The 16,124-nt window shown below is 40.1% G+C and overlaps 1 protein-coding gene across 1 annotated transcript; it reads left to right on the forward strand.

Moving 5' to 3' along the window:
* The first annotated feature begins 3,554 nt into the window (after positions 1-3,554).
* Positions 3,555-15,587, forward strand: slc45a3 (solute carrier family 45 member 3). Its single transcript, XM_076750938.1, has 8 exons — positions 3,555-3,612; positions 4,405-4,861; positions 5,894-6,135; positions 8,490-8,602; positions 10,605-11,077; positions 11,156-11,421; positions 12,888-13,133; positions 14,601-15,587. Exons 2-8 carry the CDS (start codon positions 4,702-4,704, stop codon positions 14,742-14,744), a joined length of 1,644 nt encoding a protein of 547 aa, XP_076607053.1. The 5' UTR covers positions 3,555-3,612; positions 4,405-4,701; the 3' UTR covers positions 14,745-15,587.
* Positions 15,588-16,124: the final 537 nt, after the last annotated feature.

A 16,124-nucleotide genomic window follows, 5' to 3' on the forward strand; every position in this document is an offset into this window, starting at 1 on the left:
GAGACGTTGTTAGATTATGTACGATACATTATCTTGTAGACGGGATGACTTTGTTCTACCATCAGAACAATGTCAGCACAATAGGCACGTCATAATTTGCTGTACAATCAGGACAAAATGTTCACAGTAGATAATAACATACGTGGTGTCATGGACAGCAGATTATGACACACACACGCACACACACCTAATCATGTGGCATAGTTATTCATTTGCCTTGAAGACAGTGAGTGCTTACGACTGAGTAACAGAGAAGATGAATAATAAGAATTCCCATTACAGTTTACAACTTGGATGCAGCTTGGACGTTAATGACAATCACATTTATGTGTGGGAACCAGTAATTCCGATGTGACTTCAATGCAGCATGAGAATGCACAGGGAGCTGAAGGGAACAGAGGTGCACAGTGTAACAGAAAGGTGACACTTTGAATAGCCAATGAAATACTGACCATAGGTTATTTACATCTCCAGACACAAATAAGGATATTACACATAATTTGAAGTGATAAATGTAGTAAATGGCCTCAATATAAAGATAAATAGCCAAAAAGGTACAGACAGCTTGAATATAGATATATATGGCAAAAATTTTGATTTCATCAATATGAATATAGATATTTATGTAGATAAATATATAGTTAATTGCGTTTTTTTTTGGAGGACAGAGATCCTTTACTCCAAGTTTGCCATGGATAGGTGTTTTAGGCAAATGTTTACTGGACTGGAATATGCAACTATGAAAATTGTAAATTGTATAGAGCCAGTGGCAAACAGGGAGTGACTGGTGAAATGTACACCTTACCGAGTCAGGAAATCTGCATGGATGTTGGACATGTATGTTATGTATCCTTGATGATGTCATGGCTGTATCGTGGGGATTTCCCAAAGACCCAGTGTGTCTTGTCCAATGGGAAACCAGGATCTGGATTCAAGCCAAACCTGACACTTAGGTGTGATTTGCAAGGCCTGATGGGATTTTGGCAGTACTTCTTTGTTGTACATGTAGGTCTGTCTTTGTTTATCCATGCGGTGAAAATCTTTTAATGCATCTTTAAAAATATCACCATGAATAACATCAAGCATTGAAAGTGAAAACTCTTGATTTCAACATGTTTTTTAATCAGATTTTCTTTATCTTTTTTTTTTTTTTTTTTTTTGCAGAATTATTTTTTCTTCAGCAGAATTAGTCTTTCTTCATGGACCAGAAGGAAAACAAAACCAATCAATGCAGCTTTAAAGTGAGCAGTAACTGAGTTTGCTCAGATGGATTTAGCTTTGCATCCACATAATTTATTGGCTAAAAATGTCTCACATGGATGCTGCTGGCCATCCGCACAGCTCAGTTGCTTCCTGTTTCACACATGTAAATTCTCATGCCACCACATCACCGAGAGGGTCAGCATGCATACTGGGATGGGATATCAAATCTCAGTCTTGTCAATTTTCCAAATACCTCTGTTCTCACAGAAGTCAGATGGTAACTCAGACTTCTTCAGACAGGAAAAAAAAAAAAAGACCAGATAGCGACTCACTTTTACAGTGTTACAGCAATGAACATTAATGTCTCCTCTCCTCACACACCCGTCACACTGACGTGAAATAGTCTAGTATTCTTCATCCTGTCCTGTCTATGTGTGAAGGCGTGAGTGTGTCTGACCTCTGTACTTCCCTCTCGACACCTCGTCCTGCCCATGTATGTCTCGGCTCCTCTGCACTTCTTCTTGTGGCCATGTTAACACTTCACGCTGAGTGTTACGCACACAAACACACACAAAGCTAAGTGATATTTTAGGTCATCCAAGGACAGATAAATGTCCTGAAACCAGCCGGCAGCATGGTCATCACACTCAGAGCGACAAAGTGAGTAAATCTGATTTTATTCATCACCATCTGCTGTTCAGTTCCAGCACAGTCAGTACTGTTTACAACACCGCACACTCGACACAATGTTTTCCCTCCACAGTCGCTTTTATCAGCAGGATGTAGCTGTGAGGTTTATGACGGCTTCAGAAGGTAGCGTGTGCAGTTGTGTTCTAGGAGTTTTATCATGTAGCGTTTCACATGTTATGAATTACCAGCGATTGCCAGAACTTTCACTCACCGCTGTTGATATGTATAAAAATATCAGCCCAATGAAAGAATTTGGACAAATAAGGTGAATCTACAGTACAAGATATGAATTAAGGAGGAAAGGACATTCTTCATTATGATATCTTGGCTGTATTTGTACACAAAATATTGTCCAATGAGAGCAACTTGACTGACTGCAAAAACAGGTACAACTGGATGTCATTCTATTAGAAATTGTCCTGAATTCTCACTTGACCCATCACCTCCATAAATATTTCCCTCATGGGTTTTTGGTCTCAATCGCCACTTTCAAGTCTTCTTCAATTCAGCATGACGTTGCATTTTGTGAATTACTTACTTCTCTTATTTTCTCTTATTTCAAGTAAAATCAACAATAAAGCAGGGTATGCTTTCTGGTGTGGCTACCTTGTGATTGACAAGTCGCTACCACAGTGTGTCCTCAGGTTCTCAGTCAGATCCAATCAGGACAGAGGTGTAGCTATGTGTCTCCACGACAACGCCACCTTTTCATTCAAATATGAAAAAACCTAGATGGCGATGGCCATAATGCCGAAATCGAGGCTTCTTAACCAATGGGTGACATGACAGTGGGTTTACACTTGCAGAAGAGTGCAAGCTGCTGATTGGTGTTCATGTTTGTTTTGGTAAAAGAACGTAGGACAGTTTGCATCCTCAGGCATTTGTGGTTTGTTTACTTCCAGACCTTCAGTTCATGATCAGTCAGTCAGTGTGTTGTTCAGAGTAAGATTTTTGTTCCATCCTGACTGTCAAAGATGAAATGTGTGCAGGTCTGGTTTGTCAAGTCTGTAGGTGCTTTAACAGTTGATGCATTCCTTATTGACAGGTGCGACAAACTGCTGTCACCTGTGTACTACAACGGAGAATTAAAATCTATGATCTTTTCCCACAACATTAAAACTTTTTAAGCACAGTCTGATGTTTTTATACCAAGTGCATAAAACTCAATGGCCTCTAGGCTGTACCTATTGTAAATGCATGGACCTAAGTGAATTTCGATATGCTTATATATATACTTCATCTTTATACTAACCTGCAACATTTCATATTACCTGTTGGGAAAATTCCTAGTGTAGAAAAACAGAACTAAATCCAGATGGATTATTTGAATTAAAACATCAGGCTCTCTGCCGTAAAAGAGAAAGAAATAAAATGAACACAGCACGTAGCATGTGACCAAACCCTCAAACTGGATGACTGACATGCCTTACTAAGGCAGTAGACCCGCCTACATGTTCCATAGAAAGCATGATGACAAACCCGGTCATTTACTCTCCAGCGTCTGTTCTCCAGTGAGCCAGAATCTCCCCACCCATTGGCAGGGGGTGCTGTGTGTCCTGTCATCGTGGGTCCGCCAGTGGGATTGTCTGAAAGAGACACACATGCTGTCACACACCGCTGAGCCTTAGAATGAAGATGTGATTACACTGAGTGAGCTGCTGCTGGCAATTCAAGCCACTGTTTTCCTTGAGGAGAGATCAAGGAGCTTTTATGAGGCAAGTGAAGCAACTCACTGGTTTATCGCTTGATGCTTACTGATGTATCAGAGAATGGCTGTTTGACAGAAAGAGGAAGCTCTGGTTTAATGAGTGACTGAAGTGAGCAACAGATGAAAGCTTAGTTTAGTATGTGAGACAAAGCGCTTTTATTTTTAGAAATGTCTGTGTGGCGTACTGTTGGTTTTATATACTGTACCACCAAGAAAACTGATAGCAGATCAGGGAATATCAAGCCAGCCTGTTCATGTCAATACTGTTAATATACTAGCGACATGTAGTTAACATGTCACAAAGATTATTTACACCCCTCCTGAGAATCAACTCAGGTGTTACTGCCCCATGCAAATATAACATGGGGAAAATGCATTTTTTGAAGGGTGTAAATGCAGGTAAAACGTGTTACAATTGGAATGTGGTCAGATCAGCCAGACTGAGGTTGCACATCTGGAGGTTGCTCTCAACCAGCAGAACCTCCAGGAAGTTACTGGTCCCAAACAAGAAAGAGTCTGGAATAAACCTCTTGTAAAAGCACAATTTATTGTTTTTTACACTTTTTTAGAATTGTTAAATAGAGGAGATAAAAAGTGTTAATCAGTGAGCTTTAGAAGTATGTGCATACAGATTGCATGTTAATACCAGGTGTAAATAAGGCCTATTGTTCAGTGTCAACAAACCCTAAAGAGTATTTATTCTAATACATTACCCAAGTTCTCAGTTTGGCTGTTTGCTCTTCTGCCTTGTATATTTACATCAGAGCCAACAGTGCTTTTCTCTGTCTGACCTACACAGGAAGACACCACACTGCCAGAAGATGTCCACAAGTTGGCCTCTGTTGGGAAGTGTTGTTCATCCTTGCAGAATGACACCTAATGCCAACAAAAATAATGAGGAAAAATGAGACGCATCATGACTTGGAAATCTTGCAAAACTGACAACCAGCCAAAACCCCTCTGGGAATCTCGCTTATTCAATGGCTGCGTTGACATGTACTAATTATTTCATATAAATGCACAACAAAGATTTTATATTCAAACAAGGCAGTGAAAACAAAAGGAGTGGTTCAAAAAGAAGAAAAGTGAAGTAACCAAAGATGAAGTTGAAAAATCTTTTGCATGGCCTGATGTGGAAGTTGTTAATGGTGAATGCCTTATCATGTGGTCTGGAAGCTTGCATGGCTGCAGGAACTGTCTACATCCCACCTCTACTGCTACAAGCAGGCATGGAGGAACGGTACATGACTATGGTGCTGGGTAAGTGGATAACCCATACACACACTTAGTGACCATGACCAGAAGTTAATGGACATGACTTGCTACTGCTTACAGACAGGAGCCTATTTGTCGGCCCTCTTGATTTCTTCATTCTTTCTTCTTCATTCCTCTCATCTTCTTTCTCAAACTCAGAGCCGATGAGAGGGAAATATTGTTTAGTGTAAGATCATCATCTCTCTTCTCATTTCTCTAAAGCCGATGCAGCACAGAGCCTCTTCTGTTCTAAACTAGGAACAAAAATGTTACACAGGCTCCCAGGTAGTAGATGTATAAAAGTCCTGAACGGAACTTTTCTACCATAACCTGTTAACCAAATAATGTAGCTAATTATATGATAACTCTTTGGCCTAGAAAGTATTTCAACATTAACTATTATCAGATGAATATATTAGAACTAAACCACTGTAACCCAGCTAACCCAGGCATGTTGTGTTAGCAGGTACATAAGAACAGAAACACACTCCATTCCTCACACTTTTGCTATTGTATATTTGATTTTGGAGAGATGATTAAGATGCAACCTTCCAAACTTTTTTTATACCATGTATCACTTTTATAGCCCCACGCGCACCCCTTTAGTATGTGGAAAAAGCCGAAGCTCAACAGGACAGCCATGCTTAGTTATGGTTGCTAAGCTATGATTGGACAATCATTGTTTGAGAAAGAGCTTTAGCAAAAACACTCAACTGGTCTTTCTTGGCTGGTTATATAAGTGGCCACCTATTTTTGATGCCTGTCAAATGCATGGGCTGGATTCAGTCTCTGATTACCAGTAAAGTAAAAATGGTGTAGAGGCTGGCCATGTAGTACTACAAAAATCTTTTTTTGTGAAACAGCAAGGTCTCATATGATGGAAATATACCAGTTTAATGAAGTGAGAGGCTAATCAGTTCTCACTGCTGAAATATTTTCCTAAATGTTTCCCAGTCTTAACTGCCCATTGCTTACTGGTCAATGAAAGTGTTTTTCAGATGCAGTGTATCAAATTAACAGGCTGTTTCTTTCTACCAGCGGTGGGTCCAGTTCTGGGTTTGATCTTTGTACCCATGATTGGCTCAGCTAGTGATTCGCTGCAAAGCTATTATGGTCGTCGCCGGCCGTTTATCTGGATCCTGAGCCTGGGAGTTTTACTAAGCCTGCAAATCATACCACAGGCCTGGTACCTAGCTGTGCTGATGTTCCCACAGCACCCGCACTGGTTGGAAGCTGCCCTGCAGGCTGGAGCTGTGTGTCTGATTGACTTCTGTGGACACGTGAGTTACTGCCTGGCTCAGAATCTTGGTTTCCATTCAGAAACCAGGTATGTGATGAGGTATGACTGTGGTGTTGGCTTTATCATGAAGTAAGTGCCTTGTTTCATGAAGCCATAATATTGGAGACAAAACTGGTTTCTCAGCAGCACAGATAACACGAAAAACACAACAGATGTGCTACAATGTGTGATATAGATGTGCTAAGAAGAACAGACATCTCAACAACCGCAGTATGCACCGTCAATAGATTCTCTACAAATCCAGTTAGACAAACATTCATGATCTATTGAGTCAAGTGCCTTGTGTCGAACAGTCATATTAAGTAGTGTTACACCCTTCACAATTATATGAGGTACACATACTTTTGTATGTGTTGATCGTTATGAAAGTATTATGAAACCTTCATTTTGTATTCAGAGTACTAAGAAAACTCAAAAGAAGAAAAAAGTGCATTAGAAAATTCTGGTTTATTAGTTCTTAAAGACACAGTGAAATAAACATGTTCACTAGAAACTGTCACTGTCTGAAAACCATGTGAATCTTTAAGGGAGACTTCATCCTCCACTGGTAGGCATGAACATAAAATCATTAGATAACAGTATAAAACCTTTCCTCAGTGGATGTTCCTCACCACCAACCTGTTTCAGATAGAACTACAGAATATCATATTAATAAAGTAAATATGCCATTTTATTGCTTGAAGCTGCTTTGTGTAAAATCTGAAAATGTTTTGTCAGTAACAAGTCGGCAAACTGATTGGCTAATGTCAGTTAAACTGCAATAAATACCTAAAGTTCGCAAACATCAACTAGCTTCAGCCAGACTGTGTAGGTGTGATTTGGTCAGATTTGATTGACATAAGCAAACAACCCCACAACTGTTATCACATTTTGTTTCAGATCCTGATTGGTTCATTGAACCAAGATGACAGTTATCAAGACACAGTAAAATGTGCAAAGGTTGGGTGAATATTCCAATGGAAGCACAGTTTTTATGTTAAATGATGTTTTGATCATTCATTAGGCCACTACACCACAGTGGGTATCCGGCTGTGTCATTGTAAATCTACTGGGCCCCATGACAGGCCACACCACTCTCTAGCGCTGACATAACTTATCTTTGATCTGCCTTTAAATCTGATAGTCACCAAAGCAAAGAGCAGATACTTGGCAGCTTGATAAAAAAGCTGGGTGCTTGGGCATTACACTACTGTGGTTAGTCTTCATAGGCAGTATCCTCTTCATACCATGTTCTGCTCAGTAGTCAAACCACCAGCTGTATATCTAGTTCCACTGGTCTTATTAAAAGACTCTAATGAGCAACCCCGCTGGCATGTCCTGCCCTACCAAACAAAAGAACAAGGTTTCAATAGAAGTTGGGTTTGAGTCTAAGAGTGCAAGTCAACAGGGTCATCAGGTAGGCACCCTCTCAGTAACTGATGTTTCATTGATTTGGGCCCATGACACAGAGAACAGCCCTCTGTAGAAGGTTATTTTCATTTTTGTCTCCAACATCACCAGCTAACAGCATCAGTTAACAGCATGCTAAATGCTAAGAACCAGCTAATAGCATGTCAAGATAACTGGCATTGCCAGCAGCATACAGCTCAATCCACCAATCCATCAGCTGCTGATTTCCATGTATACTGCCCACATTCAGCACTGGCAGGCGATGATCACTTGCAGTGCCTGCATTTGTGCATGTGTGAATGGTGTTTGTCTACCATCATTAGCCAACAACATGTTAGTAAACAACAGTTAACATCAAGTTAAGCTAACAACACATTAGACTGTGTGGTATGCTGCCATCACTGTCAACAATTCATCAAACAAACCACCCAAGCCTCTTCAGCTATCACACTGGCAAGCACCACACCATTTGTCTGTATCTAACATTGTCAGAATAAGTTTAGGATTCTGTACTTGTACTGTACTGTTTTGACCATCACTTACCTTTCTTCTAACCCACGGCCATTCACTGGAACTGGCTGCAATGTCTGCCATGTTTTTCACTGCCTGCTTTAGGCTCTGCCCTCTTACACCCAGCTCAGTTAACAGGTACAAAACTGATTTGCCAATAAAACCCATACAGCCAACCTCCACTGGACGCTCACTAACTGAGCCCTGTCTACTTCAAACCAGTGAGAGAGACAAGTACAAACACAAAAACCTCTCAGGTGAAGTAACCAAATACGTTCTATCTTTGGCTGCATATTCATATAGGCCACGTAGGATCCAGCACTCATTGCAGTATGGTGATTATGAAAATATGTTTTCAGGGTCTTTAAAGTAACAGACAAATGTTATTATCACAGTGTGATTTGGTGTAAGGTAAGCTTTGTTTTGGTTCCTTAGGCCGGTCTGACTCTTCTGGTGGCACTGCTGTCAGACCTGTTTCCTGCAGAGGAGGAGAACCACAGAGCATTCTCAGTGAACTCCCTGATGACTAGCCTGGGGGGATGCCTGGGGTAAGGCGTTTAATAAACCTTTCTTTCATAACTGGTTCTGTCTCTCAGACAATGTCTTTCATTTTTAGGAATGCATGGGGAGCGTGGGGACTATACACATGCACTGTACGTCACTTGCTTTTGTCTGAGCATACCTTATGTACTTTACGTCACTTACATGTTCTTTTATTTGTAAGGTGGTGACTTCGGAAACACTGTTGCATACAACTAGATGGTGGTTGTTTATTTCATGTAGCCATCTTGGCTCTCTGTATTCCTATTTCCTGATTATGAGTTATATGAACAGTCTTATGAACTTACATTTAGTCATATTGGTGGGCAAGCACAACAGGTTCCAGACCATCATTATTTTAAACTCTTCTTGTCACTTACTAGTCACTATGTGTGAATAAGCATTTTAAGCATTTAATTTTTTAAGCTTTTAAGCCAACCTTTCCCATTAAAGTAAGGTTAGATATATAATAATATAAAGTAAGGTTAGATATATAATAATATATAATTTATTTTATATAAATACAAAATAATAATAATAATAATAATAATCATCATCATCATCATCATCATCATCATAATCATATTGTTATTATGATCAATCATAACCATAATAATAATATGATTATTATTATTATTATTATTATTATTATTATTATTATTTTGTATTTATATAAAATAAATTGTTTGTTGTTGTTGTTGTTGTTATTAATAATAATAATAATAATAATAGGGGTAGGGTACAGTTGTACAGTTGTGTGTCTGCATAACTATGAAAACACACATTGTGCTCTCTAATGATGTCACCAAGTAGCAGCATGTATAGTGCAGGTGGGGCAGCTGCCTTGTGGAACCCCAAAACTGATGCCATGTTTCTCAGACACACGATCTCCAAGACTGACAAAAAACATCCTCCCTTTGATGTTTGTTTGAAACCAGTTTAACACAAGGTCAGAAAAAATTACCAACTGTTCAAGACCATTGATATCACGGTTAGTCATATCAACCCTGCACTTTGGTCTAAGAGGACAAGAATTGAGATCTTATTTATATCTGAGGTCACTGATTATTTTAGTCAGAGCTCTTTCAGTGTTGTGGTTTGTTCCTAAGCCTGACTGAAATTCCCCTGGGATATTACTTTCTTTAAGAAAGGAGTTAATTTGCACTGAAACTATATTTTGCAGTATCTTACTGATGAAGGGAAGGTTGGATATCGGCGTATAGTTGGCGAGTGCATTGCCATCTAGGTTGGGTTTCTTTAGTAAGGGGTTTATAACAGCTGTTTTGAAGGCACCTGTGGTTTGTAGATGTATTTATAATTTTCAGGTCATGACTTGAAACACTGTTAAACACCTGCTTTATAAATGCTGTAGATACAGGGTCAAAACATGAGGTAGAGGAGTTAGACTTAGATCATAATCAGTGGCTGATCATTTTCCTAATGAGTTTATGGTCACAATCGCTACTTTAAAGTCTTCTTCAATACAGCATGATGTTCATTTAGTGAATTATGCTCCAATTTTAGGCTAAAATAGATGATAAAGCGGGGCATGCTAGGATGAGGCTACCTTGTGATTGACAAGTCACCACCACAGCGTGTCCTTGAGTTTTCAATCAAATCCAATTGGGAGGTGTAGCAATAAGTATCCTCCCCAGCTCCACCCTTTCAGCCAAATATGGCCACTTCTGACTCCAAAAAAAACAAGATGGCAATGCCATAGTGCCAAACTCGAGGCTTCAAAACAGTAGTTCACGAACCAGTAGGTGACGTCACGATGGGTTTACACTTCGTCTGCCTTAGTGTATTTTTATACTACCCCTAGATTTTGGGTAAAGGATAGTTCATAGTCTCTGAAATTCAGCTTTCTGCTTTATTGATGACTTAAAAAGAATTTGGAGAGCAGCTGCTCCATGAAAAATACAATGGTCAAGCAAGATCTTTGAAGAGATGGACATAATTTTGTTCTTTTTCAGCAGAGATCCATGTCACTGTCTTAAACTCTATCCTCAGGTATCTTCTCCCTGCTGTGGACTGGAGCCAAGCACCCATAGCAACCTACCTGGGTGGGCAAGAGGCCTTTGTCTACGCACTGCTCACATTCCTATTGCTCTGCTGCCTCGTCACCACTGTCTTTATTCGAGAGGAGACAGGAACCAAAAGAGAAGAGAGGAAGCCCGTCACCCAAAACTCTTTGAAAAGATGCATCACCAGATACTGCTCTCGCTCCTGTCTGCCCCAGCCTCAGTGCATCCTTGTTACACTGGGCCGATGCGCATCAGCATATATGTCATTATTACCTCGTTTGTATGCAAAGTGTGTGTGTGTGCCAGCAGTCATATGGAGACTGTTCGTGGCGGAGACATGTAGCTGGATGGCGCTCATGAGTGTCATGTTCTTCTTTGCTGACTTTATGGGGGAGGCACTGTACCGGGGAGTGCCGAATGCAGAACCACATTCACTGGAAAGGAGACACTTTGATGAAGGTAGGGCTTTGCCCATACAGGTTTGGCTTGACCAATGGGATGCATTTACTGTATTAACCACTTAATTTATCTGTCCAGGTGTGCGTATGGCCAGTTTGGGTCTCTTTCTGCAGTCTGTGGTGTCGATGCTGTGTTCTGTGGTAATGGACTTCTGGGTTGCTCTGCTGGGAGCCAGGACAGTGTACATCAGTGGTGTCGCTCTGTTGGCGTTTGCCACAACCATCATGAGTGTCTCAGAAAGTGTGTTTATGGTCACTGTCATGGCTGCTTTGACAGGATACACACTCTGCGTTCTTCAGGTCCTGCCATACACCTTGCTGTGTCTCTATCACTCAAATCAACAGGTAAGTTAATCTCTCAACCACACACTTTAGTATTATGCATAAAACACTTACATGAAAACATCAGTTTTCGCAATAGTATTGTGATTAGTATCTGGTACCTGGTATTTAAAACATTATGCCATGTTTAAGTGATGAAGTGTGGAGGTTCTCTGCTTGCTGATGAAATGATCTTTAAAGGAAAGAGTATCCTCCATTGTCCCTGTGTGTTTTGTGTCGTGTTGTCATGTCATGGCAATTTCACCTGTGTTGCTATGACAATCAGCTAAGAATCTGGACTACACCAAGGCAGTACCAACTGCAGTGGAAATGATATCAAGAGTACCTGGTACCAAGAGCACATCAAGTCCAGTTGAGCCAAGCTGTGCCATGCAGTGGAAACACCAGTGGGGCATCTTGCAAGCCAAAATTCTGGGTGGCCACAATTAGAGCTGGGGCCGTGGGGGACTTTCCCGCCAAAAAAAACCATCATTAAATCAGTTGTTACTTATTAACCTCCCACTTTATATGAGGGTAACTATTGTATACTTGTTCAGGGATTTTCATGTCAATAATTTGTGCTGTTACAATTATTGAAAAGGACACTCACTTATTTACTCACTACACTGCTGCCACTTAATAGCAGACATTTCAATAGCTAAGTGTAGGATTTTCATGCCTACCTCAACATCTATCTGCAAGACTCCAAAAGGAATCAATTGCAACAACTCATCCATACAAGCCTTGACTTGTATGAAGCAGAGGGCTAAACAAAGGATGGCCACTACCTTAAGCTGGTACAAGCCAACTAACTTGCAAACTATGCCTATATATCTCAAATGGAACTAAGTGTGTATAACTGCATTTCATTTTCACACATTTGAAAAGGGGATTGATACTCTACTAGCCGCTTTAGCAACACACCGTTGAGCTGTAGCCTGTCCTCCAGCACTGATTTAAGTGCTGTGTGTGTGTGTGCATGTGCCAGCTGATATGAAATGATTTCATTCTGCAGCTTTTGGAAGAACCCAAAACCATAGGGAAAGTAGGGTGTGTGACTTTCAGAGGTATGATCTATAATGTAACTACAAGTACATAGAAGAATATGTGATGAGATCATTAATACCACTCTTATGTAAGTATTTAGTATGGAGCTGGAGCCAGGATGTGGTTAGCCTAGCTTAGCATAAAGATTGGAAAAAGGTGAAAACAGCTAAAATGGCTGTATCCCAGGCTAATCACCTCCATGCTCCAGCTGTATACTTGGCGAATAGATATGAGAGTGGTATTTATCAGAGGCCTGGAACCAGATTTCATGTTTTTCTCATGTTTAAACAAGACTATCAGAAAGATATCTAATAAGAGTATTTCTCAAAATGTTTCTTTAAGGACATGAGATTCTTCACTACATTAATGATTACACATGATGTCATGAGGAATATAAATGATGACATGAATTGATCTCCATCTTTGATCCTTCTTTCTTCAAGGCTTTTTTCACTTCATCCAAGCCCAGACTTCCTCAGCTCAGCAAAAGTGATGGCATAGCCACGTCTTATGCTCAAGGCCACACAGTGGGACTGACTTTACCCAGGGCAGAGCCGTCTGTCAGATCACCCCATGTTTCACTGTTTGTGAGTGAGGGTGACAAAAGTGAAACAAACTGCACAGCAGTCTCACAGAGAGGGATATGTTTTGACATGGCGATACTGGACAGCGCCTACCTGCTCTCACAGGTAATGTGGTTGATCGCATCATGATTCAGTTATTCAAATTACTGATTGTTGATTTACTAACTGTTTGGAAAAAAGAGTACAGTATGAATGATTCTAATATGTAATCAAACCAAATACAGCCCAGACAAATGTATCATTCAGTTATAGTGACAACATCAGGCACACAATAATTAAAGATGTACATTTTCCACTGGAGGAGAGATTTGCATTTATTGATCCATTTGCTGCTGAATTTATGGGCTTGCTTCCTGCATAACCCAGCAGCTCTTTAACTGTTTAGCAAGTCTAAAACTGTTTGTGCTGGGAAACATATTTGTGCATTTTCCAAGTCATCCAACTCACTCTCTTGGCTACCATAACAGCTTAAACAGCTATCCTCTGTGAACTCTTGCTCTGTAGCTGTGCAGCATTCGCCCAACAGCACATAAGAAGTGTGTTGCATGCCTGAAGGTTTATATTCAGTATATGAGAGAGTGTCAGTCACCTCTGCCCAAAAGCTCTTAAAAAACACACTGTGGGTCATATCGTACTGACACACAGCTGTGAGTATGTAGCTGTAGTTCTGATTCAATTTGGGAATTTAAGGAGACCTGCTAAAGTTTGGGCCATCTTCATGGCTATGACCTACACTTCCAACTGGCAGCAATATCTAATGCATGAATAGCATCTAGCATATCGTCAGCATTCTTCACCCTCACCACTATATACCAAGTAACAAATAAGAAAGTAAATCTATACTGCACAATTTATGATTCAAACATTTTTTTAAATGGGTCACCCCAACACCAAAGAACTGACACCTGCTATCACTCCTAAATTGACTTTGGCTTTTAAATGCACTAACACAATAGCCCAATTGACTTATTAATTTTGGCTAATGTTTGTTTACATCAGTCATTTTTAGCTATAGATATAGGAATTGTGACAAGTGTGAAAAGTATGCAGCCATACTAGTTGTTGTAAGTCATCTTAAAAAAAATAATAACGCTATATTTCTTCTTTTGTACCAAAAAGGTTAACTGTTTCTAGCAGCAGCTAGCGCAGCACATCAGCAGTACAAATTATTGTGTCTGATTGGTTTGGGCAAAACAAAACAAAATGCTCGCCTCCACCACACCTTCAGTGTCCAACTGAATGAATAAAACAAAATGACAATTCAGTTCATTCAAGTTATTAAAAACAGATTGAGTTTCAATTGAGATCATTTGACAAAATGTGGACATTTTTGTGACTGAATGGTTCCATTGCCTGATCTGAGTAGCACATGTGCGAGTGGTTGGGGATTGGTTAGGGTTAGGATTACCCATCAGTCAGGTGTCAGAATCAGACCTACGCACATGCGCTACTTAGATCAGACTGCTACTCACATTAGGGAGTAATAAATGGCGCAATTCAACATTATATTGTAGCCTAAAAGAAATAGCATCCCAATCGCCCATTTAAAAAGTTGTTCTGAATCTCCTGCAGGTGCTGCCAGCAATGTGCCTTGGCTCGATAGTGCAGCTGGTTAACAGTGTGAGGGCTTACATGGCCTCCGCCTGCTGCTTCAGCCTGCTAGCCTGTCTCTGCTCTACCAGAATTGTCTACAGCCACAGTGACCTCCAACACTGACCATCTCTCCATCAAGAAGCAGAGGGTTTACAGCACAACCTCTGGTGATGAAGTGGTTACAGTTACTGTGTTCTTGAGGGTTTACAGAGATTCGAGGACCTGTTAATTTAATTGTATTGTTTAGCAGTTCTTTTAAGAATGTTGTTGTATTGTCATTACAATTTTAAGACACATGTCTCATGTTAAATGTAGCATCAGCTTAAAGCAGCACATTCTCCACACCAGTGCTGAGATGTGAATGAATGTGTTGCTTTCATCAAAGTCAGAACAATTTATTTGGGGTAAACAGTGAATCTATCCAACAGTGAACAGAAACTATAGTATGTTCATGTTTTAAATGAAGTCGTATTTTACATTCCTTTATAGGCAATGATAGGGAGCAATAACCTGCTGTGTACTGTTGCTAAGAAACCAAACTGGAGTCATGACACTACTTGTGTGGTGCATTATGCTGCAGTCTCTTCATCCATATGCTGTTTGGCTTCTATGGAGGACCAGTTACAAGCATATAATAACTGAATTATGCTCATTACGGAATATGACAGAACATCAGCCTTTTCAAGTAAAGCTACTTTTCCAGCTCGGTGTGAAAGTTGTTTGGAGCTATACGGGTTATTCATGAGCTAGGTCATTGAGTTAGATATCATTTTAGAACTAGAATGTACATTTCCTGAAGTAAATGCCTAAGAGCTGCTGCTGCTCCTAGCTGCGGCTGCTGCCAGCTACAAGCTGCTGCTAATTTTTCCAATCTTTCATCGCCACCTCCAGGTGACATGTATCAAATTCGACAGACTCTGCTGAAGTTGTTTAACATGGAATTTTACATTAAAGAAATACAGCAGATCATGACTCGTATGGTGGTGTTTTATTAGTGGACACAAGGTGGGGCTGTTGGTGCCATGCTTCAATATGTCATGCACACGCATATGGAAAACTTGTTTATTTATAAATTTATTTATTTTTTTGAATAAAGTCAACAGAATTGTAGAAATCTCATGTTTTAATGTTACTGTAGCATCCCCTGTGGGTAGAATTATGTGAAATGTTACACATTTGTGCAATTTGGCTGTATGTATATTTCCAAATTTGGTGCAATCCAACTTAGTATTGAAGAGTTATGACCCATTAAGTGCAGCAGGCCTTAAAACGTTTGGCAACTGCAACGGTAAGTGATACCCCTGTTTGTTCGGGGTCATTTAAATACAGCATGTACTGAGTTTGATGAATATTAGATGAAGTATGTGCCAAAAGATGAAAAATGCGTTAACTAAAAAATTCCAAATGGCAGAAGAATTGTACAGGCACAAATGGGCATGACGCGTATGAGTCACACTGACATCATCCAAGGAACACCCTGTGGACATATTGTTTTGCTACGCT

This window comes from Chaetodon auriga, chromosome 2, assembly GCF_051107435.1.
Source record: "Chaetodon auriga isolate fChaAug3 chromosome 2, fChaAug3.hap1, whole genome shotgun sequence".
Classification (NCBI taxonomy): domain Eukaryota; kingdom Metazoa; phylum Chordata; class Actinopteri; order Chaetodontiformes; family Chaetodontidae; genus Chaetodon; species Chaetodon auriga.